At 44.1% G+C, this 25,794-nt stretch overlaps 1 protein-coding gene across 4 annotated transcripts in view; it reads right to left on the bottom strand.

Moving 5' to 3' along the window:
- The window catches only part of slco2a1 (solute carrier organic anion transporter family, member 2A1), a 151,455-nt gene that overhangs the window by 99,880 nt on the left and 25,781 nt on the right, over positions 1 to 25,794 (bottom strand). For all 4 annotated transcript variants that reach the window (XM_087993914.1, XM_087993915.1, XM_087993917.1 and 1 more), the window contains exons 2-3: positions 19,432 to 19,569; positions 8,339 to 8,501 (exon numbers count right to left, since the gene is read on the bottom strand). In XM_087993914.1, coding sequence (XP_087850040.1) covers positions 8,339 to 8,501; positions 19,432 to 19,569 — 301 coding nt within the window. The remainder of the gene's footprint in view (positions 1 to 8,338; positions 8,502 to 19,431; positions 19,570 to 25,794) is intronic.

Raw genomic sequence — 25,794 nt, 5'->3', positions numbered from 1 at the left:
CAATTGGAAGGGGAAAAGATGGGTGGTGCTGTGGTCGAAAACGAGACTCCGGAATGGTATGATTCCTCTCGGGTGCACGGGTCAGGGATGTCTCAGATTGGCTGCAGAAAATCCTCAAGGTGGAGGGTGAGCAACCAGTTATCATGGTGCGTATAAGCACCAATGATGTTGGTAAAAGAATGGGATGAGGTCCTACAAGTATAATTAGGGAGTTAGGAAGCAAGTTAAAAAGTATGATCTCAGGTAGTAATCTCAGGATTCCTACCAGTCCCACGTGCTAGTCAGAGTAGGAATGAAGGAATAGGCAGGGTGAATGCGTGACTTGAGAGATGGTGCAGGAGGGAGGGGTTCAGAGTTTTGGGACATTGGAACTGATTGTGGGACTGTCTACACCTTGGCCAGATTGAAACCAATGTCCAAGGGGGTGCTTTTGCTTACGCTGTTGGGGAGGGTTAAACAAATGTGGCAGGGGGATGGGAATGAAATGAGGTGGTTAGTGGACAGGAAGGAGGTAGTAACTAAAGCCTGTAAGGAACTAGATAAAGAAGTCAGCGTGACTAAGGGGAAGAGTAGGCAGGGAGCAGATGAACACAAAGGGAGAGGTGGTTGGAGGAGCATTTGTTTGAATGCGAGAGGTGTAGCAGGTAAGGCAGATGAACTTAGGGCTTGGATTAGTACCTGGGAGTATGATGCCATTGCTATTACGGAGACTTGGTTGAGGGAAATGCATGATTGGCAACTAAATATCCCAGGATATCAATGCTTCAGGCGGGTTAGAGAGGGAGGTAACGGGGTTGGAGGAGTTGCATTATTGGTCAGAGAGGATATCACAGCTGTGCTCAGGGAGAGCACTATGAAGGCCTCAAGCAGTGAGGCAATATGGGCAGAGCTCAGAAATAGGAAGGGTGCAGTAACAATGTTGGGGCTGTACTACAGGCCTCCCAACAGTGAACGTGAGATAGAAGTACAAATATATAAACAGATTATGGAAGGATGCAGGAGCAACAGGGTAGTGGTGATAGGAGATTTTAATTTTCCCAACATTGACTGGGATTTACTTACTGTTAGTGGTTTAGATGGAGCAGAATTTGTAAGGAGCATCCAGGAGGGTTTTCTAGAGCAGTATGTAAATAGTACAACTTGGGAAGGGGCCATCTGTTGTTTGGGAATGAGCCCGGCCAGGTGGTTGAAGTTTCAGTAGGGGATTACTTTTGGAAATAGTGATCACATTTCTGTAAGTTTTAGAATACTCATGGACAAAGACGAGAGTGGTCCTAAAGGAAGCGTGCTAAATTGGGGGAAGGCCAACTATAGCAAAATTCCACAAGAGCTGGGGAATATAGACTGGGAGCAGCTGTTTGAAGGTAAATCCACATTCGATATGTAGGAGGCTTTCAAAGGGAGGTCGATTAGAGTTCAGGAGAGATACGTTCCTGTGAAAATGAGGGATAGAAATGGCTAGATTAGGGAATCATGGATGACAGGTGAAATGGAGAAACTAGCTAAGAGGGAAGAGGAAGTGTACATAAGGTCTAGGTGACTAAAGACAAATGAAGCTTTGGAAAAATATCGGGAATGCATGGACCCATCTGAAATGAGGAATTAAGAGGGCTAAAGTGGTCATGAGATATCTTTAGCTATCAAGGTTAAAGAAAATCTCAAAGTTTTTTATTCATATAAGGAGCAAGAGAGTAACTCAGGAAAGGTTTGGCCCACTCAGAGACAAAGTAGAAAAGGTTTGCGTGGAGTCAGAAAATGGTCAGATTCCTAATGAGTACTTTGCTTCGGTATTCACAGAGGAGAGAGACATGACGGACACTGAGGTTAGGGATAGATGTTTGATTACTCGAGGTCAAGTCGGCATAAGGAGAGAGGAAATGTTGGGTATTCTAAAACCATTAAGGTGAACAAGTCCCCACATCCGGATGGGATCTATCCCAGGTTTTTAGGGGAAGTGAGAGAGGAACTAGCTTGGGACTTTAACAGATATCTTTGCAGCATCCTTGAACATGGGTTAGGTCCCAGAGGGCTGCAGAATTGCTAATATTGTCCACTTGTTTAAGAAGGGTAGCAAGGATAATCCAGGTAATTATAGACTCCCGAGACTAACATCAGCGGTAGATAAACTGCTGAAAAAGATACTGAGGGATAGGATCTATTCCCATTTGGAAGAAAATGGGCTTAGTGATAGGCAATATGGTTTTGTGCAGGGAAGGTCATGTCTTACAAATCTAATAGAATTCTTTGAGGAAGTAACAAGGTTGATTGATGAGGAAAGGGTTGTAGATGTCATATACATGGATTTTAGTAAGGGTTTTGTAAGGTTCCCCATGGTCAGCTAATGGAGAAGATGAAGTCATATGGAATCCAGGGTGTTTTCATGGATGGATAAAGAACTGGCTGAGCAACAGGAGATAGACAGCAGTAGTAGAAGGGAGTTTCTAAAAATGAAGACCTGTGAACAGTGATGTTCCACAGGGATCGGTGCTGGGACCACTGTTGTTTGTGATATACATGAATGATCTGGAGGAAGATATAGGTGGCATGATTAGAGAGTTTTGCAGGTGATATTTAGATTGCTGGAGTAGCAGATAGTGAAGGGGACTGTCAGAGAATACAGCAGAATATAGTTAGATTGGAGAGCCAGGCAGAGAAGTGGCAGATGCAGTTCAAAACAAGAAAATGCGAGGTGATGTGTTTGGAAGATCCAATTCAAGAGCAAACTATACAATAAATGGAAAAGTCCTGGGGAAAGGTGATGTACAGGGAAATCTGGGTGTTCAGGTCCATTGTTCCCTGAATGTGGCAACACAGGTCAATAGAGTAGTCAAGGCAGCATACGGCATGCTTTCCTTCATCAGATGGGGTATTGAGTACAAGAGTTGGCAGGTCACATTACAGTTGTATAGGACTTTGGTTCGGGCACATTTGGAATACTGCCGTGCAGGTCTGACCGCCACATTACCAAAAAGATGTGGATGTCTTGGAGAGGGTATAGGGGAGGTTCACCAGGATGTTGCCTGCTATGGAAGTCGTTAGCAGGTTAGAGAGGTTAAGTAGGCCATGATTATTTTCATTAGAAAGATGGAGGTTAAGGGGGACAAGATTGAGGTCTACAAAATCATGAGAAGTATGGGCTGGGTGGACAGCAAGAAGCTTTCTCCCCACCCCCCCCCCCCCACCATAGTGGGAGGACTCAATTACTAGGTGTCACGAGTTCAAAGTGAGAGAGGAAAAATTGAGGGGAGATATCCATGGAAAGTTCTTTATGCAAAGGGTTGTGGGGTGCCTGGAATGCATTGCCAGTGGAGATGGTAGGGGCGGGCACAATAACGTCATTTCAAATGTATCTAGACAGATACATGAATGGACAGGGAGCAAAGGGATACAGACCCTTAGAAAATAGGTGACAGGTTTAGATAGAGGATCTGGATTCGCGCAGGCTTGGAGGGCCGAAGGGCCTCTTCCTGTGCAGTAATTTTCTTTGTTCTTTGAGGTAATGTCTGACCAACTTGATTGAATTTTTCAAGTTGGAGAAGACAATGTTTTTGATGTAATTTACTTGGATTTCAGCAAGACGTGTGGTAAGGTCTCACATGGGAGTCAGATAGCAAAGGGAAGGAAATTTGATAAATTGGATCTAAGTGACAGAACACAGAGGGTGATGATCAAAGGATGTTATTGTGATTGGTAGCCTTTGTCTCGTTGGTTCCTGTGGAGCTCATTGCTGGGGCCTTTGCTGTTTGTGGTCTAGATAAATTTAGACTTGAATGTCAGAAGATTAGACAATAGGTGCAGGAGTAGGCCATTCTGCCCTTCGAGCCTGCACCACCATTCAATATGATCATGGGTGATCATCCTTAATCAGTATCCTGTTCCTGCCTTATCTCCATAACCCTTGATACCACTATCTTGAGAGCTCTATCCAACTCTTTCTTAAATTAATCCAGAGACTGGGCCTCCACTGTCCTCTGGGGCAGAGCATTCCACACAGCCACCACTCTGGGTGAAGAAGTTTCTCCTCATCTCTGTCCTAAATGGTTTACCCCATATTTTTAAGCTGTGTCCCCTGGTTCGGCACTCACCCATCAGCGGAAACATGTTTCCTGCCTCCAGAGTGTCCAATCCTTTAATAATCTTATATGTCTCAATCAGATCCCCTCTCAGTCTTCTAAACTCAAGGGTATACAAGCCCAGTTGCTCCAGTCTTTCAGCGTAAGGTAATCCCAGGAATTGACCTCGTGAACCTACGCTGCACTCCCTCAATAGCCAGAATGTCTTTCCTCAAATTTGGAGATCAGAACTGCACACAGTACTCCAGGTGTGGTCTCACCAGGGCCCTGTATAGCTGCAAAAGAACCTCTTTGCTTCTATACTCAATCCCTCTTGTTATGAAGGCCAACATACTATTAGCCTTCTTCACTACCTGCTGTACCTGCATGTTTACCTTCATTGACTGGTGTACAAGAACACCTAGATCTCTCTGTACTGCCCCTTTACCTAAATGGATTCCATTTAGCTAGTAATCTGCCTTCCTGTTCTTGCCACCAAAGTGGATAACCACACATTTATCCACATTAAACTGCATCTGCCATGCATCTGACCACTCACCTAACCTGTCCAGGTCACCCTGTAATCTCCTAACATCCTCATCACATTTCACCCTGCCAACCAGCTTAGTATCATCAGCAAATTTGCTAATGTTATTACTAATACCATCTTCTATATTGTAAAAAGCTGCGGACCCAGCACTGATCCCTGCGGTACCCCACTGGTCACTGCATGCCATTCCAAAATGGAGCAGTTTATCACTAGTCTTTGTTTCCTGTCAGCCAACCAACTTTAAATCCAAGTTAGTACTTTGCGCCCTAATTTTGCTCACTAACCTCCTATGTGGGACTTTATCAAAAGCTTTCTGAAAGTGCAGGTACACTGCATCTACTGGATCTCCCTCGTCCATCTTCAGAGTTACATCCTCAAAAAATTCCAGATCTGGGCGGCACGGTGGCACAATGGTTAGCATTGCTGCCTCACAGCGCCAGAGACCTGGGTTCAATTCCCGCCTCAGGCGACTGACTGTGTGGAGTTTGCACGTTCTCCCCGTGTCTGCGTGGGTTTCCTCCGGGTGCTCCGGTTTCCTCCCACAGTCCAAAGATGTGCAGGGTCAGGTGAATTGGCCATACTAAATTGCCCGTAGTGTTAGGTAAGGGGTAAATGTAGGGGTATGGGTGGGTTTCGTTTCGGCGGGTCGGTGCGGACTTGTTGGGCCAAAGGCCTGTTTCCACACTGTAATCTAATCTAATCTAATCTAATCTAATCTAATCTAAAGATTAGTCAAGCATGATTTCCCCTTCATAAATCCATGCTGACTCTGACCTATCCTGTTACTACTATCTTTTATAATAGACTCCAGCATCTTTCCCATTCATTGATTAGTAAGTTTATGGATGATATAAAAATTACTGGGGTAGTACATAGTGAGAATATCCTTAGGATAGCCTTAGATTACAGGAAGAAATAGATAGGGTGATCAGAAGGGCTAATTGGTGGTAAATGGAATTCAGTCTGGTTAAGTGTGAGGTGTGGACAGGACGAAAAAGGCAAGGAAATGCATGATAAATGGTAGGATCCTGGGAAGCACCAGTGATCATAGGGAGCTTGGCGTGCATGCCAACCAGTCCCCTAAGGTAGTGGGATGGTTAGATAACAGTCAGGAAGATCTATGAAATACTTGCCTTTATGAACCAAAGCACAGAATTTAAAAGCAGTAAAGTTTTTCTGGAGCTGTATACATTGCTGGTTAGAACATAGCTGTATTATTGTGTGCAGTTCTGGAATCCACATTATAGGAGGGATGTGATAGCACTGGAGAGGAGATTTACCAGGATGTTGCCTGCACTAGAGAGTTTCAGTTACGAAAAGAGAATGGAGACTAGGGTTGTTTTCCCGAGATGAGAAGAGGAGATTGAGAAGAGACATGGAATGGAGGAAATTATGAGGGGCATTGATAGGACAGACAGAAAGGAACCTTTCCCATTGATGGAGGGATCAATAATCAGGGGCATAGATTTAAGGTAAGGGACAGGAGGGTTAGGGGGCTGAATGGATATTTAAACTCAGTGTCATTGAAAACACTTCAAACTCTGGCCTCCTTGATTTTCACTGTGTTACTATTGACAGCAGTACCTTTACCTGACAAGACCAAACCTCGAGAATCCCTTCCCTGAACCATCTGCTGCTTTCCACTTTCACCTTCAAAATGGTCCTTACATATCATCAAACTCTTGACCATCTGTCCTAATTTGATTATGTATGTCAGCATCATATGTGGCTTGTATATGTTCCTATGAAGTTCTTAGGACATTTTACCATGTTCAAAATGCTGCCTAAATAAAAGTGGTTTCAGTTGTGTAGTTAGGATTTGAAATGCAATGCTTGATATTGTTGAAATAAGTTCAATGGGAGTTTTCAAAAAGGAACCAAATAAATATTTGACAGGAAAAAATGCATCTATGCAGGAAGGAATGGAGGTGTGTGGGCTAACAAAATCCCACTGTGAAAGAATAAGCATGGCTCAGTGGGCCAAATGACCTCCAACTTTTATTGCAATATTCGCACCAGGACCATAAAACAAATTATCAGACACCTTTTGGATCTTTGGGAACTCAGCAGCAATGCAGAAAGAGACCGATTCCTACTGATCCTGGATAAAAGATATGAAACCACACATATACACCTTATTATAAGTTCAAAGAGTTTAAAGATTAATGATTTACACAATTAGAACACTCATTCAGAAATTTCATGAACATCACTGCAGCTGAGAAGAAGAAAATGTAAATGTTGCCTCATAAGGGGACAGAATGCCCTTGGGAAAAGATAGTGTCATTGTGTCATACAGCACTGAAACAGACCAGTCAGTCCGTCCAACTTGTCCATGCCAACCAAACATCCCAATATTACCTAGACCCATTTGCCTGCATTTTGGTCCATGTCTCTCTAAACGCTTCCACCCAGATGCCTTTTAAATGTTGTGATGGTACCTGCCTCCACCACTTCCTCTGGCAGCTTTATCCAAACACAATGGAGTCGAATTTTAAAAATGTGAGTCATTATCCAGCAGTGCTGATCCTGAGCAAGGAGTATTGAGCTTGAGCATGGATTGTTGAGCCAAAGCCAAGAGTAGTGAGCCTTAGCTCAGAGTACTGCATCTATTAGGCCTGAACTACAAGTACTAGGCCTGAGCTCAGAGTAGTGGGTCAAAACTAGGAGTATTGACCCTGAGCCAGGTGTGTATATACTGAACTACAAGTACTGGACCTAAACTGGATTTTTTTTAAAGATTGGAAACAGGCCCTTCGGCCCAACAAGTCCACACCGACCCGCAACCCATCCAGACTCATTCCCCTACATTTACCCCTTCACCTAACACTACGGGCAATTTAGCGTGGCCAATTCGCCTGACCTGCACATTTTTGGACTGTGGGAGGAAACCGGAGCACCCGGAGGATACCCACATAGACACGGGGAGAATGTGCAAACTCCACACAGTCGCCTGAGGCGGGAATTGAACCCGGGTCTCTGGTGCTGTGAGGCAGCAGTACCACCGACGAGCCGGAGTTAGGATTATTCATACCAAGCTCAAAGTGTTGGGACTGAATTAGGTTTATTGATATTGAACGAAGAGTGCTAGGTCAGAACTAGGAGTATTGGGCTAGAAGTGTGTCAGCCCTAAGCCAGAAGTGCTGGACCAGCATTAGATGTATTGAGCCTGAGCTCAAAGTATTGGGTCTAAACTTGGAGTGCTGGACTTCAGCTGGCATGACTGGCATATTGACTTAAGGTAGGAATATTTGGCCTGAGCTAGCAGTATTGGTACTAAGCTAGGAATATTAAGCCTCAGCTGGGAATATTTGGCTTGACTTCAGAATATTGGCATTGAACTAGGAGTGATGGACCTGCAGTGGGAATGTTGGGCCTAAGCTAGGACCAAAGGACCTGCACAGAGACTGATGGTCTGCACCATGAGTACTCAGACAAACAGGAAATGCTGGAAATACTACAAGTCTGGCAATGTTAACAGTACAGGTTGGTGACCCAAGAACAAAATATCAAAGTTTTCTACTCCCAATTATTAGCCTGATTTAATTTTGATGCAAGGCATCTAATGAAACAACTGAAACACCAATGAAGTTGCGAGAAGTGGGACATATTGCTGAAGCTTTAGCAATGTCTCTTTTCAGTTAAATTGAATTCCAAAGCAAGCAGCTGTATCTATATTTCCAACGATTCTCATACATATGGTACATTCAGATAAGAAATAACAAACTTGATTTACCATTTTCTGCCTTGGAGTACTCATAACGTTCAGAAATGAAGTGAGGAATGGTGAGCAGGAAAGCTCCAAAACTGAGGAGAAGACCACCCATTCCAACCAACCTCGGTCGGTGAACACGATTTCCAAAATAACTGACAAAAACAATCAGAAGTGAGTTCCCAATCTGAAAGAAATTGTAACAGAAAAATATTTTTGTCCAAATGCAGAAGAAGAGCTACTGATGAAAGTACTGTAAATATCACGCAAAGTAAAAACAAATTACTGCAGATGTTGGAATCTGTACTGAAAACCACAAATGCTGGAGATCACAGAGTCAGACAGCATCCATGGAGAGAGAAAGCAAGCTAACATTAAGTCTGGATGACTCTTCATCGAGACCTGAAACGTTAGTTTGCTCTCTCTCAATGGTTGCTGTCTGAACGGCTGTGATCTCCAGCATTTGTTGTTTTCACTCATGCAAAGTAACCTGGGACAAAATAACCCAAAATGGTGCATGTGGTCTGGTCTGTAGACTGATGATATGAACACTATTGTGACTATTTGTGAATTAGCTTCCATATCATCCAGAGAAGTGAAGTGATGACTGATTTTGAATGGCAAAGCAAAACCCTAGAATCTAAGTTAATCACACTGTAGTTCTTCATACTAAATTTCATTCTTGATCATGAGAGCTAGCTTCCTGAAAATTATTAAATTCAGCAAAACCCCGGCATTTGAAACACATTCCCAGAATGGCAAATACAAGGAAAGTTCACAAAATACCAAAATAGATTTGAAAATATGTAAGCAGAATTAATTTTAATGTTTCTTGTAGCATACACAAGATTACATCGAGGTGGAAGGTTGTGGCTCTTCACCTAATTCAGCTGTAGGTCTGGAGTTGAAGGTTGGGGATCGTCAGACTGTTTCTCTGCTGTAAAAAAAAGTTGCCCTCAAGATGCCCTTTATGCTTTCCCTTTAATCCTAAACTAATGCCCTCATGTTCTCAAATCCCCAATCCTGGGAAAAAGTCAGAATGCATTCACCCTATTCATGTCTCTCATTATCTATGTGCTTCTATAAAATCTCTCTCAGAACCCCTGTAATTTCCTGCCTCGCCTCCCACAGCAGCCTGGGAGGCAATTCATCTGGGCCAGAGGATTTGTCTGTTTTAAAACAGTTAGTGCCACAAGTACCTCTCCATATCCCATGTCAAACTGCACAAGTTCCTCACAGGCATGGAATTCAAAAAAAAGGACTATGTTCTCCTTTTCCAGAGTGAAGACCAAAGAGAAGCATTCATTTAACAGCCTTCCAATATCTTGCTGCTTCACACAGATTTTACCATTGGCCCTTAATCAGCCCTATACAAATTCTTCCCTTTAATGTATTTATCTTACAACTTAAATTGGCAAGTGAAGGTGGCGTTTGGTCTGCTTTCCTTTATTGGTTAGAGTATTGGTTAGAGAGGGACCGTATTGTTGAAGAAGAGAGTATGAAACGGACTGATAAGCTAGAAGAGATACTTGTTAGGAAGGAAGATGTGTTGGGCATTTTGAAAAAATTGAGGATACACAAGACCCCTGGGCCTGACGGGATATATCCTAGGATTATGTGGGAAGCAAGAGAGGAAATTGAAGAACCGTTGACAATGATCTTTTCGCCTTCACTGTCAACGGGGGTGGTACCAGGGGACTGGAGAGTGGCGAATGTTGTGCCCCTGTTCAAAAAAGGGAATAGGGATAATCCCGGGAATTACAGGCTAGTTAGTCTTACTTCAGTGGTAGGCAAAGTAATGGAAAGGGTACTGAGGGATAGGATTTATGAGTATCTGGAAAGACACTGCTTGATTACAAGTCTAATTGAATTCTTTGAGGAGGTGACCAAGCATGTGGATGAGGGTAGAGCAGTGGATGTAGTGTACATGGATTTTAATAAGGCATTTGATAAGGTTCCCCATGGTAGGCTTATGCGGAAAGTTAGGAGGCATGGGATAGTGGGAAGTTTGGCCAGTTGGATAGAGAACTGGCTAACCGGTCGAAGTCAGAGAGTGGTGGTAGATGGTAAATATTCAGCCTGGAGCCCAGTTACAAGTGGAGTTCCGCAGGGATCAGTTCTGGGTCCTCTGCTGTTTGTAATTTTTATTAATCACTTGGAAGAGGGAGTCGAAGGGTGGGTCAGTAAATTTGCAGACGATAAGATTGGTGGAGTTGTGGATAGTGAGGAGGGCTGTTGTCGGCTGCAAAGGGACTTAGATATGATGCAGAGCTGGGCTGAGGAGTGGCAGATGGAGTTCAACCCTGTCAAGTATGAGATTGTCCATTTTGGAAGGACAAAGAATGCAGAATACAGGGTTAACGGTAGGGTTTTTAGTAAGGTGGAGGAGCAGAGGGATCTTGGGGTCTATGTTCATAGATCTTTGAAAGTTGCCACTCAGGTGGATAGAGCTTGTAAAGAGGCCTATGGTGTATTAGCAGAAGAATTGAATTCAAGAGTCGTGAGATGATGTTGCAGCTGTATAGGACCTTGGTTAGGCCACATTTGGAGTACTGTGTGCAGTTCTGATCGCCTCATTTTAGGAAAGATGTGGAAACTTTGGAGAGGGTGCAGAGGAGATTTACCAGGATATTGCCTGGATTGGGAATAGGTCGTACGAGGATAGGTTGAGAATGCTAGGCCTTTTCTCATTGGAACGGTGAAGGATGAGGGGTGACTTGTTAGAAGTTTAAAAGATAGAGGAATAGATAGAGTAGACAGTCAGAGACTTTTTCCCCAGGTACAACAGAGTGTTACAAGGGGACATAAATTTAAGGTGAAGGGTGGAAGGTATAGGGGGGGATGTCAGGGGTAGGTTATTTACCCAGAGAGTGGTGGGGGCATGGAATGCGCTGCCTGTGGGAGTGGCAGAGTCAGAATCATTGGTGACCTTTAAGCGGCAATTGGATAGGTACATGGATAGGTGCTTAAGCTAGGACAAATGTTGGCACAACATCGTGGGCCGAAGGGCCAGTTCTGTGCTGTATTGTTCTATGTTCTATGTATAGGAGTTAGGAGATTATGTTGCAGTTGTCCAGGACATTAGTTAGGCCACTTTTGGAATACTGTGTGCAACTCTGGTCTCCCTCCTATCAAAAGGATGTCGTGAAACTTGAAAGAGTTCAGAAACGATTTACAAGGATGTTGCCAGAGTTACGAAGGTTTAATTGGAAGCACTAGATTTTTGATACTGCTTCTTCATCAGGTGGTTGTAAACCTGTTCGACTATAACCTGATGTTCTGTGATTTTTCAACTTTGTACACCCCAGTCCAACACCGGCATCCCCAAATCATGGTTGCCAGGATTGTAGGGTTTAAATTATAGGGAAAGATTGAGTGGGCTGGGGCTGTTTTCCTTGGAGCTGAGGGGTGACCTTATACAGGTTTACAAAATTATGAGGGGCATGGATAGGGTAAATAGACAAGATCTTTTCTCTGGGGTGCGTGTTAAAAAGGTGTGGTGAAGTAGCACTATTAATTAAGCATCTATTACGGTGTGTCGAACTTAGGAATGTTAAGGGGGCAGCTACTTTACTGGGAGTGTATTATGGGCCCCCAAAAGAGATAGAGAGAAATAGAGGGGGAAATGCATACACCTTTCACAAGAGATGTGCAAGAGTAATAATCAGGTAATTGTACTAGGGATTTCAATTTTCCCAACATAAGTTAGGATAGTCAGTGTTTAGAGTTTAGAGGGGCAAGATTTCCTAAAATGTATCCAGGGGAACTTTTGTTTTAATATGTAGAATGCCTAACAAGGGATGGCACAGTGCTGTATGTAGTTCTGGGGAATGAAGCAAGACAAGTCGCACTTAGATAGGATAGTGAAGGCGGCGTCTGGTATGCTTTCCTTTATTGGTCAGAATATTGAGTACAGGAGTCGGGAGGTCCTGTTCCGGCTGTACAGGACATTGGTTAGCCCACTGTTGGAATTCTGGTCTCCTTCCTATCGGAAAGATGTTGTGAAACTTGAAAGGGTTCAGAAAAGATTTGCAAGGATGCTGCCAGGGTTGGAGAATTTGAGCTATAGGGAGATGCTGAACAGGCTGGGGCTGTTTTCCCTGGAGCACCGGAGGCTTAGGGATGACCTTGGAGGTTTACAAAATTATGAGGGGCATGGATAAAATAAATAGACAAAGTCTTTTCCTTGGGGTCGGGGAATCTAGAACTAGAGGGCATAGATTTAGTGTGAGAGGGGAAAGATATAAAAGAGACCTAAGGGGCAACTTTTCACAGAGGGTGGTACGTGTATGGAATGAGCTGCGAGGGGAAGTGGTGGAGGCTGGTACAATTACAGCATTTAAAAGGCATTTGGATGGGTATATGAATAGGAAGGGTTTGGAGGGATATGGGCTGGGTGCTGGCAGGTGGGACTAGATTGGGTTGGGATATCCGGTCAGCATGGGTGGGTTGGACCGAAGGGTCTGTTTCTATGCTGTACATCTCTATGACTCTAAGTGTTCAATGTGGGAATGGAGAACATTTTAGCGATAGCGACCAGAACATGGTACAGTTCACATTTGCTATGGACAAGGAAAAAGATGGTCTGCAAAAGATAGCTTTGGATTAGGTGAGGCAGATTTTATTAAAATGAAGCAAATTCTGGCCAAAGTTGATTGAGAGCAACATGAGTCTACAAAACTGTCAGAGTTAACATTTCAGGTCCAGAAATCTGTCTGCATAAGATAACTGATAAAATAAACTTCCAATGATGGAAGGAACAAGATCCTGATTTGTAGTGGAGACAGATTCAATTCAGATTTTAAAGAGGGAAACAGATCAATCTCTGAAAAGAGAACCATTGCAAGAGTGCATAGAAAGGATGCTGGTATGGGATGCCTTCTAAATGGAACTGGGGACAGTACAGGTCCAAGATGTATGCTTTGGGGGGATTATAGGAGCAATAAATTCAGCGAACTCAAGATGTCTAGGACAATTCAGGACTGGAAGATAGCAATTCAACTGCGGCCGTAGAGGAATATAGGAAGTGCAAGAGGGAACATAGAACATAGAAGAATACAGCGCAGTACAGGCCCTTCGGCCCTCGATGTTGCGCCGATCCAAGCCCACCTAACCTACACTAGCCCACTATCCTCCATATGCCTATCCAATGCCCGCTTAAATGCCCATAATGAGGGAGAGTCCACCACTGCTACTGGCAGGGCATTCCATGAACTCATGACTTGCTGAGTAAAGAACCTACCTCTAACATCTGTCCTATACCTACCCCCCCTTAATTTAAAGCTATGCCCCCTTGTAATAGCTGACTCCATACGTGGAAAAAGATTCTCACTGTCGACCCTATCTAAACCCCTAATCATCTTGTACACCTCTATTTGTGGGCAGCACGGTGGCACAGTGGTTAGCACTGTTGCCTCACAGCGCCAGAGACCCGGGTTCACTTCCCGCCTCAGGCGACTGACTGTGTGGAGTTTGCACGTTCTCCCCGTGTCTGCGTGGGTTTCCTCCGGGTGCTCCGGTTTCCTCCCACAGTCCAAAGATGTGCAGGGCCAGGTGAATTGGCCGTACTAAATTGCCCGTAGTGTTAGGTAAGGGGTAAATGTAGGGGTATGGGTGGGTTCGCTTCGGCGGGTCGGTGTGGACTTGTTGGGCCGAAGGGCCTGTTTCCACACTGTAATGTAATCTAATCTAATCTAATCAAGTCACCCCTAAACCTTCTTTTCTCCAATGAAAACAACCCCAAGTGTTTCCTCATACGATCTTCCTACCATACCAGGCAACATCCTGGTAAACCTCCTCTGCACCTGTTCCAGTGCCTCCACATCCTTCCTATAATGTGGGAATGGAGAACACTTAAGAAAACAATTAGAAGAGCAAAAAAGGAGTCATGGAAAAGGAGTTGTGAACAGGATAAGGCAGAAATAGAGTCAGAGTCAAAGATGCACAGCATGGAATCAGACCCTTCAGTCCAACACATCCATGCTGACCAAATATCCTAACTTAATCTAGTTCCATTGGCCAGCACTTGGCCCATATCCCTCTAAACTCTTCCTATTCATATACCTTTTAAATGTTGTAATTATACTAGCGTCCACCACTTCCTCAGGCAGCTCATTCCATACAAGTACCACGCTCTGTGAGAAGTTGCCCCTTCGGCCCCTTTTAAATCTCTTCCCCTCTCATCCTAAACCTATGCCCTCTAGTTCTGGTGAGATGGCATCATAGCGTGATAAAACATGGGAAATGAGGCTGAGAGGTGACCTTTGGGGATAGTGACCATAATTCGGTGATTTTTACTCTCGTGATGGAGAGGGATAAGTGTGTACTACAGGACAAGAGTTATAGCTGGGGTCAGGGAAATTATGATGCGGTGAGGCATGACTTAGGATGTGTGGCTTGGAAAAGTAGATTCCAAGGCAAGAGTGTAAATGATATGTGGAGCTTGTTCAAGGAGCAACTATTGAGTGTCCTTGATAATTATGTACCTGTCAGGCAGGGAGGAAAGGGTCGTGCGAGGGAGCCGTGGTTTAATAAGGAATTGGAATCCCTTGTTAAATGGAAGAGGGCGGCCTATCTCAAGATGAGACGTGAAGGTTCAATTGGGGCGATTGAGAGTTATAGGGTAGCCAGGAAGGACCTGAAGAGAGAGCTAAGAGCAGCAAGGAGGGGACATGAAAGGTCCTTAGTCGGTAGGATTAGGGAAAACCCTAAGGCTTTCTATAGGTATGTTAGGAATAAAAGAATGACTAGGGTAGGAATAGGTCCAGTCAAGGATAGTAGTGGGAAGTTGCGTGTGGAGGCGGAAGAGATTGGGGAGACACTGAATGAATACTTTTCTTCAGTATTTACTCAGGAACAGGGCATTGTCGTCGATGTGAATACTGAGTCACAAATAAGTAGAATGGATGGCTTTGAGGTATGTAGAGAAGAGGTGTTGGAAATCCTGGAAAAGGTGAAAATAGACAAGTCCCCTGGGCCTGATGGGATTTATCCTAGGATTCTCTGGGAAGCAAGGGAGGAGATTGCAGAGCCATTGGCCTTGATTTTTATGTCCTCTTTGTCTACTGGAATAGTGCCAGAAGACTGGAGGATAGCAAATGTGGTTCCCTTGTTCAAAAAGGGGAGTAGGGATAACCCTAGTAACTATAGGCCGGTGAGTCTCACTTCTGTTGTGGGCAAAGTCTTAGAGAGAATTGTAAGGGATAGGATTTATGCACATCTGGATAGGAATAATGTGATCAAGGATAGTCAGCATGGTTTTGTGAAGGGCAGGTCGTGCCTCACAAACCTTATTGAATTCTTTGAAAAGGTGACGAAGGAGGTTGATGAGGGGAAAGCGGTAGATGTGGTATATATGGATTTTAGTAAGGCGTTTGATAAGGTTCCCCATGGTAGGCTACTGCAGAAAATACGGAGATATGGCATTGAGGGTGAGTTGGAGGTTTGGATTAGGAATTGGCTGGATGGAAGAAGACAGAGGGTAGTAGTTGATGGCAAAGTTTCTTCATGGAGTGCCGTCACTAGCGGTGTTCCGCAAGGATCTGTTTTGGGACCATTGCTGTTTGTCATTTTTATAAATGACCTGGAAGAGGGGTTAGAAGGTTGGGTGAGCAAGTTTGCAGATGATACGAAAGTCGGAGGAGTTGTTGACAGTGAGGAAGGATGTGGCAGGTTACAGCAGGATATAGAGAAGCTGCAGAGCTGGGCAGAAAGGTGGCAAATGGAATTCAATGTAGCTAAGTGTGAGGTGATTCACTTTGGGAAGAATAACAAAAAGATGGGGTACTGGGCTAATGGTCGGATACTTGGTAGTGTGGATGAGCAGAGGGATCTTGGTGTCCATGTACACAGATCTCTGAAAGTTGCCACCCAGGTAAATAGTGCAGTGAGGAAGGCATATGGCGTACTGGCTTTTATTGGTAGAGGAATTGAGTTCCGGAGTCCTGAGGTCATGTTGCAGTTGTATAAGACTCTGGTGCGGCCGCATCTGGAATATTGTGTGCAGTTTTGGTCGCCATACTATAGGAAGGATGTGGAGGCACTGGAACGGGTGCAGAGGAGGTTTACCAGGATGTTGCCTGGTATGGAAGGAAGATCGTATGAGGAAAGGCTGAGACACTTGGGGCTGTTTTCATTAGAGAAAAGAAGGTTTAGGGGTGACTTGATTGAGGTGTACAAGATGATTAGGGGGTTAGATAGGGTTGACAGTGTGAACCTTTTCCCGCATATGGAGTCGGGTATTACAAGGGGGCATAGCTTTAAATTAAGGGGGGGTAGATATAGGACTGAAGTTAGGGGTAGGTTCTTCACTCAGCGAGTCGTAAGTTCATGGAATGCCCTGCCAGTAGCAGTGGTGGACTCTCCCTCTTTATGGGCATTTAAGCGGGCATTGGATAGGTATATGGAGGATAGTGGGTTAGTATAGGTTAGGTGGGATTGGATCGGCGCAACATCGAGGGCCAAAGGGCCTGTACTGCGCTGTATTCTTCTAAGTTCTAAGTTAATAAATGTTTATAAAATCATGAAGGGCATCGATAGTGTGAAGAAACAAGGTCTTTTTTCCAGGATAATGGAGTCTAAAACTAGAGGGCATAGGTTTAACGAGAGAGGGGAAAGATTTAAAAGGGACCTAAGGGGCAATATCTTTGCACAGAGAGTGGAGAGTGTCTGAAATGGGCTGCCAGAAGTTGTCGTGGAAACTGGTGCAATTACAACATTTAAAAATGATCTAGATGGGTTCATGAATAAGAAGGGTCTTTAAATATATTAAAGGAAAAATAATAGCTAGATACAGAATAGGACCCCTCAAGGACCAAAGTGGACATGTATGGGTAAAACTGCAGCAGGTGAGCAAGGTCCTCAATGAATATTTCTCCTGTGATTGCCATGGAGAATGTCAAGATGACATAGGAACTTGGGGAAGTTAGCAGTCATATCTTGGAGACACTCCGTATCACATTAGAGGAAGTGTTGGATGTATTAGAATATATGAAGGTGGATAAATCTCCTGATCCTGATCAGATATATCCAAGAACACTGCAAAGGCTAGACAAGAAATTGCAGGGGCTGTGGCTGATATTTTTGCATCATCATTAGCCACAGGTGAGATCCTGGTAGCAAAGCTGTGCCATTATTCAAGAAGGGCTGCAAAGAAAAACCTGGGAACTATTGACCAGTAACTTAACAGCAGGGTTAAGTCAGTTACTTGAGTAGATTCTGAGGGATAAGATATATATGCATTTGCAAAGACAGGGTTTGATTAGGAATAGTCAGCATGGCTTTGTGTGTGGGAGATCATGCCTCACACAAATTCTTTGAAGAAGTGACCAGGAAGGTTGGCGAGGGCAGGACAGTAAACATAGTCCATACGGATTTCAGTAAGGCCTTTGATAAGGTTTCACATGGTAGGCTGCTCTGGAAGGTTAAATCGCACGGAATCCATGGTGAGCTGCCAAATTGGATTCACAATTGGCTTGATGGTAGGAAGCAGAGGATAACAGTGGAAGCATGCTTGTGGGACTGGAGGCCTGTGACTAGAGGAGTGCCTCAGGGATCAGTGCTGGGCCCATTGCTGTTGGTTATCTATATCAATAACATGAGAATGTACAAGTCATAATTACTAAGTCTGCAGATGACAGGAGGTATTGTGGACAGTGAGGATGGTTGTCAGAATTTGCAGCATGGGAAGTGGTCCAAGAAATGGCAAGTAGAGTTGAATATAGCTAAGTGTGAGTCTTGCATTTTGGAAAGTTAAATCAAGGTTGGAGTTTTATGGTGAATGATAGGGCCTTAAGGAGTGTAGTGGAACAGAGGGAGCTTGCATTGCAGGTGCACGGTTCTCTGAAAGTGGAGACCCAGGTAGAGGAAAGTGAAGGAGGCTTTTGGGTCACTGGCCTTCATTCATCAGGGCACTAAATGTAGAAGTTGAGAAATTACATTGCAGTTGTACAGGACGAGGGTGAGGCTGCACTTGGAGTATTGTGTTCAGTTTTGGAGAGCAGTACGCACGCATATGGAATAAGCTGCCAGCGAAAGTGGTTGAGGCAGGTACATTAACATCATTTAAAATGCATTTGGACAAATTCATGGAAAGGTAACGTTTAGAAGGATATGGTCAAGTGTGGGGAATTGGGGTTAATGTCGATGGACATTTTGATCGGCGTGGACCAGTTCGGGCCAAAGCACCTGTCTCTGTGCTGCACAGATCAATGACTATGACTCTAAGGGTTTAGAGGGTCATGGGCTAAATGCTGGCAAAAGGGACTAGATTAGTTTAGGATATCTTGTCAACATGGATGAGTTGGACCGAAGGTCTGTTTCTGTGCTGTACATTTCTATGACTCTAACTGTAGAATGATCACATCACAGGATACCATTCAGCCTGTAGCGCCTGTGCCAGCCCTTACACGTACAATTTACCTCATCCCATACCAGCATCTTTTCTATGCACTCTTGCAATGGTTCTCTTTTCAGAGGTTGATCTGTTTCCCTCTTTAAAGTCTGAATTGAATCTGTCTCCACTACAAATCAGGATCTTGTTCCTTCCATCATTGGAAGTTTATTTTATCAGTTATCTTATGCAGACAGATTTCTGGACCTGAAATGTTAACTCTGACAGTTTTCCTGCAGAGTTTACCCAACAATTTCTGTTTTTGTAGCTTTAGTTCAAAATTTGATTAACTTTAGATAAATGTAAAAACTTACCAGAAGACATAACCCTGTGGCTCCTTGTCTTGTGATCTCACTTCAGTTTTGGGGCAGCTAAATTGTTCAGAATTGTCTTGCTGTAACTGTCTGGGTAATTCCCGCAAGATGAATACATTAATAGACAGGGAATAGGCACAATACTGATAAGTGAATAGGCTGGGAATAGATGAACAAGGATCATGTAGACACAGATTTGTAGTTTGGAAAGGTGTCATGAGTTAGCTCAGGCTTGGTGGGCTGAAGGTCATCTTCCTGTGCTGCTTGTTGTTCTTTGATCACTAACCTTTAACCTCACACAGACCCATATCTGTCCTGTGTTTGAATCCCAAACAACCCTGTTTATCTGGAGTTTAACTCCCTCAGAACTACTTGGTCTTGGGCTAAACTTTGGCTTGTTTCCACTACTGTACCTCATGCAGGCTGGACAAGAAGCCAGACGAGAAGCTGGAAAGCCCAAATCGTTTCTCAATGGTAATGATGCTGCTTTTGAAGTAGGCGCTGTACAGGAGCTGGGAACACTGCAGCATTCCATGACACAGGACAAACAGCTGGAAAGAAGAAGGGACAATAGTTAGTGGACTGTTTGCAATTTAACATCAATTTCTCAATATTCAAAGCATCTTCAAAATTAGTCCAAGTACTGATAAAGTATTCTGAAGCTATTCCTGTAACTGGTAATTAGTTTACGGGACTATTGTCACATGGCAATCATGGAATCACTTCAGTGTGGAAGGAGGCCTTTCAGCACATGTCCACAGAGATTGTCTGAAGAGCATCTAATCCAGATCAAACCCCCTACCCTATCCCTGTACTCCTGCATCCCCCATGGTTAATCCACTTAACCCGAACATCCCTAGACAGTATGGGCATTTTAGAATGGCCAATCCATCTAACGTGTATTTCTTTGAACAGTGGGAGGAAACTCACGCAAACAGGGAGAACGTGTATACTCCACACAGACAGTTGCCCAAGGGTCGTGTCGAACCTGGGTCCCTGCTGTAGGGCAGTGATGCTAACTAATGAGCCACTGTGCAACAAATTGAAATTTTCCCCCAAAGCACCTTTTATACATGCTCTATACAAATAGAAATAAGTAAAAGAAGAGTGAGATTTTACAATTGGTACTTCAGAGCTGAGGCCTTATAGTATGTGGAGTTAGCAGTATAAGTGCCATATCACATAAACCACTACAAAAAAAAGGACAGAAGCAGTAGAGACATGAAAACTTGACAAGAATGTAAGAAATAGGAGCAGAAATAGACCACACAGCCCACTGACACAATTGATTCAATACAATCATGGCCTGCTCGTGGGCTCCAAGTTTACTTTCCTGCCGGCTCATATCCTGGAACTCCGCGAGACCAAAACTCTACCTATCCAGTCTGAAACATAATACATGACAGAACATCCATAACTCTGAAAAAGAGAATTCCATAGATAAATGATCATTTTAGAAAAGTAGTTTCTCCTCTCTTCGTCCTAAATGATCAGCCCTTACCATGTTTTAGATTGCTTGGCCAGTGTCAACAACCTTTGTGGCAACTCTATAAAACACCTTCAAAATCCTGTGTGACTCAATAACATTACCTGTCGTTCTAACCTATGGGGAATACAGAGCTAAATTACTCACCCGTTCATGAATAGACAATCCTTTCATCTCAGGGGCCAATCTAGTGAGCCTTCGCTGTACAGTCTCCAAAGCAGTTATGTGCTTCCTTAAATACAGAGACCAAGGCACTATTCTGGTTGTGGGGAGAAAGTGATCAGGTGTAACCTTTGAATGGTGGAGCAACTTAAAGGGCTGAATGGCCTACTCCTGTTCTATTAGCTTTTTTTCTATAAGTGTTCTGAGACCTTACACAATATAACAAGACATCTTTATTCCTGTACTCCAATCCCCTTGTAGTAAAGGCTACATGCCACTTTGCTTCCTAATTGTTCAACGTATCTTAACACTAGTTTTCCACATTCCTGGACAAGAATGCCAAGCCTCTTTGAAAATCAATATTAGCTACATTCACAGGTATTAAAACATGTTCTGCTCAAGTGTTCTTGTGACCAAAGTGAATAATTTCAGTTTCCCACATTACACTGGAACTGTCACCCTTTCACCTACTCGCTTAACTTGTCCATATCTCTCTGCAATCTTCATGTCCTCCTCATGGATTCCATTCCCAAAGAAATTTGTATCATTATCAAACTTAAGTTCAATATCTCTGTATCCTTATCTAAGTCATTAATATAAATTATAAATCACTGAGGCTCCAGCACTTTCACTTGTGGCACTCCAAGCCAGTTACAAGATCCAGACCCAAAAAGATTGCAGTTAGCACATTGGAGTGGTCTCAGAAGTTAGATCATTCAGTATTGTACCTTTCACCTCAGCAGACGAAAAAGGGCCAAAATGCCTGGGAAAACACATGGGCTAGAGGTGTATATGTGATTGTGACAGCTATGGAAGAAGAGATTCGGGAGTTGACTAGAATACAAGGCAGGAGAAAGTGAGGTCTGCAGATGCTGGAGATCAGAGCTGAAAATGTGTTGCTGGAACAGCGCAGCAGGTCAGGCAGCATCCAGGGAGCAGGAGAATCGACGTTTTGGGCATAAGCCCTTCTTCCTGAAGAAGGGCTTGTGCCCGAAACGTCCATTCTCCTGTTCCCTGGATGCTGCCTGACCTGCTGCGCTGTTCCAGCAACACATTTTCAGCTAGAATACAAGGCAGCCAATCATTGGCAATAGAGAGGCTGGAGCTTCACTTATGGAGGAGTAGTGTCTGCCAGGGCTGAGGGGGATTGAGGTGGGGGATTGGAAAGAAAACATGTTATTTTCTTTATTTTATATTTTAGTTACCAATCATTCTTCATTATTATTTTGGTATCTTTCAGTTTGTTTCCTAAAACTAATATCAAGAGCATCGCCAGATTTTCTATTCCTTGTCGAATCCCATATCACCAGATTTCCACATGTAACTGAGTGAGATATCATTGTGACCCATTGAACTACAAATGCTCAGATCTTTGATACTTCATGCTCATCTAAATATGTCTTTATGATTACAGCAGTACTACTTCTGAATTCTACTATAATCATGATTTCTTACATTCAGTGTTTTTCCCTTGAACTTCACGGATCCCATAGCATTTCTTTTTCTCCTGAAGATTCTACAAGTATCGGATAGCCTGGATTTTAATTGATAAGCTTCAGGAATATGCTTAAAAGCACTTGTGATGCAAAGGCATACAAGATTATGGACCAAGTGCTGGAAATTAGAATAGTTAGAATGGTTGTTTTTGAGCAGCACAAACTTGATGGGCCAAAGGGTCCTTCTGTGCTGCAGACCTCTATGACTCTATGGATCTAGAAAAGTATTGGATAATTCTCTTAATAGCATCATAGCCTGCAGATTTATCTTCTGACGAACTGATGTACACATTCATAACTGTACCTATCACAACACTGTTCCAAGCATCTTAAGGCCACAGATATCTTTTCAAATGGATTGAAATATTTTAACTTGATCTTCGCTAAATATAGGCATAAAATGGAGGTTTCCTGTTAAATATGTAATGGGTCTAAAAGCTACTAACCCTTCTTTCTTCCTTCACTGAGGTTTCTCGCTAGCCAAGCAAATATCGTAACATGCCCCTCTCTCTTTGGAATTCAAGCTTTTATAATGCCATTTCTCCTTTATTTTTTCCCCCTCTTCTCTTTCTATTCCTCTTTGCTTTTCATTCTTTACATTTCCATTGAGGGCGGCACGGTGGCACAGTGGTAGCACTGCTGCCTCACAGCGCCAGAGACCCGGGTTCAATTCCCGCCTCAGGCGACCGATTGTGTGGAGCTTGCACATTCTCCCTGTGTCTGCGTGGGTTTCCTCCGGGTGCTCCGGTTTCCTCCCACACTCCAAAAATATGCAGGTTAGGTGAATTGGCCTGTAGTGTTAGGTGCAGGGGTAAATGTAGGGGAATGGGTCTGGGTGGGTGCGCTTCGGCGGGTCGTTGTGGACTTGTTGGGCCGAAGGGCCTGTTTCCACACTGTAAGTAATCTAATCTAATTTGACATTTTTTTGGTTTTAATTCAATTTTTTGTTTTCCTCCATGCCAAACTGAATCTTAGCCGTATTTTCAGAGTCGCTCATTGAACATATTCACAAAATGCTGTGAATGTACTTTTAAAACAGACAAGGATTTTTGCATACAATAAAATAAATTAATGAATTACTTTACTTTATAGACTGTGTTTCAACTTTAGGGTATCAGAAATAAAAATTCAACCCATTTACTCTCGACTACAGATTCTCATGCCAGAGTGAAGGTTTACCCAGCCTCCATTTTAAGGCTCCTTTGTGAAGGGAAAGTCTCTATGTACATTCACCTTGACACAACCAATGCATACATCTTCCCCAGTTACTCCATGAGCTGATAATCAACAAGAGGCTGGATAGGATCGGACCTTTTCCCCTGGAGCATAGGAGTTTAAGGGGTTTCCTTATAGAGGTTTATAAAATCATGAGGAGCATAAGTAAGATAAATAGCAACAGTCCTTTCCTGAGGGTAGGGGAGTTCAAAACTAGGTAGCATAATTAAGGTGAAATGAGTAAGGTTTTAGAGACCCTGAGGGTGCTTTGTGTGTGGAATGAATTGCCAGAGGACTTGGTAGGTGCAGGTACAGTTAACGGGAGAATCGACGTTTCGGGCATAAGCCCTTCTTCAGGCTTATGCCCGAAACGTCGATTCTCCTGTTCCCTGGATGCTGCCTGACCTGCTGCGCTTCTCCAGCAACACATTTCCAGCTCTGATCTCCAGCATCTGCAGACCTCACTTCCTCCTCAGGTACAGTTAACAACATTTAAAAAAGACATTTCACCAGGTATATGAATAGAAAGCTTTAAAGGGATATAGGCCAAACTTAGACTCAGAAGGGAAAGGGGGAGAGGAGGAGAGCGCTAGTTATAGGGGACTCTCTAGTTAGAGGGACGGACAGGCGGTTCTGTGGACATGGGCGAGACTCACGGATGGTTTGTTGCCTCCCGGGTGCTAGGGTCCGAGACGTCTCAGACCGTGTCTTCAGACTCCTTAAGGGGGAGGGTGTGCAGCCAGAAGTCGTGGTGCACATTGGCACCAACGACATAGGTAGGAAGAGGGGTGGGGAGGTCATTCAAGAGCTCAAGGAGTTAGGCTGGAAGCTAAAAGCTAGGACAGACAGAGTCGTCATCTCTGGGTTGTTGCCGGTGCCACGTGACAGTGAGGCAAAGAATAGGGAGAGAGTGCAGTTGAACACGTGGCTGCAAGGCTGGTGTAGGAGGGAGGGCTTCAGATATTTGGACAATTGGACTGCATTCTGGGGAAGGTGGGACCTGTACAAACAGGACGGGTTGCACCTGAACCAGAAGGGCACCAATATCCTGGGGGGTAGGTTTGCTAGCACTCTTCGGGGGGGTTTAAACTAATTTGGCAGGGGGATGGGATCCGGACTTGTAGTCCAGCAAGTAGGTTAGCTGTTTGTCAGGATGCCCAAGACTGTAGGGGGGCTGTGGAGAAGGTAGCACTGACAGGGACTACTAGCGGACACAGAGATGGGCTCAAGTGCGTATACATCAACGCAAGGAGTATCAGAAATAAGGTGGGTGAACTTAAGGCGTGGATCGGTACCTGGGACTACGATGTTGTGGCCATCACGGAAACGTGGATAGATGTGGGACAGGAATGGCTGTTGGAGGTTCCTGGTTACAGGTGTTTCAGTAAGATTAGGGAGGGTGGGAAAAAAGGAGGGGGGGTGGCATTGCTAATTAGAAATGGTATAATGGCTGCAGAAAGGAAGCTTGAGGGGGATCTGCCTCTGGAGGTAGTATGGGCTGAAGTCAGAAATAGGAAAGGTGCAGTCACCTTGTTGGGTGTTTACTATAGGCCCCCCAATAGCAGCAGAGATGTGGAGAAACAGATTGGGAAACAGATTTTGGAAAGGTGCAGAAGCCACAGGGTCGTAGTCATGGGCGACTTCAACTTCCCAAATATTGATTGGAAGCTCTTTAGATCAAGTAGATTGGATGGGGCGGTGTTTGTGCAGTGTGTCCAGGAAGCTTTTCTAACGCAGTATGTAGATTGTCCAACCAGAGGGGAGGCTATATTGGATTTGGTACTCGGTAATGAACCGGGACAAGTGGTGGGCTTGTTAGTGGGTGAACATTTTGGTGATGGTGACCACAATTCTGTGACTTTCACCTTGGTTATGGAGAGAGATAGGTGCGCACAACAAGGTAGATTTTATAATTGGGGGAAGGGAAATTACGATGCTGTAAGGCAGGATTTGAGGAGCATACGTTGGGAGCATAGGCTGTCAGGGAAGGATGTGGTGGAAATGTGGAACTTTTTCAAAGAGCAGATACGACGTGTCCATGATATGTATGTACCTATCAGGCAGGAAAGAAATGGTCGTGTGAGGGAACCTTGGTTGACGAGAGAGGTTGAATGTCTGGTAAAGAGGAAGAAGGAGGCTTACATAAGGTTGAGGAAACAGGATTCAGACAGAGCAGTGGAGGGATACAGGATAGCCAGAAGGGACCTGAAGAAAGGGATTAGGAGAGCTAAGAGAGGGCATGAAAAATCGTTGGCGGATAGGATCAAGGATAACCCCAAGGCATTTTATGCGTATGTGAGAAACCTGAGAATGACGAGAACGAGGGTAGGTCCGATCAAGGACAGTAGTGGGAGACTGTGTATTGAGTCGGAAGAGATAGGAGAGTTGAAACTTTATTGCTGGAACAGCACAGCAGG

Source organism: Chiloscyllium plagiosum, unplaced genomic scaffold, assembly GCF_037043375.1.
Source record: "Chiloscyllium plagiosum isolate Xiang-an unplaced genomic scaffold, Cpla_swu_hap1 HiC_scaffold_13, whole genome shotgun sequence".
NCBI lineage: Eukaryota > Metazoa > Chordata > Chondrichthyes > Orectolobiformes > Hemiscylliidae > Chiloscyllium > Chiloscyllium plagiosum.
This window is presented reverse-complemented; position numbering and strand designations above follow the sequence as displayed.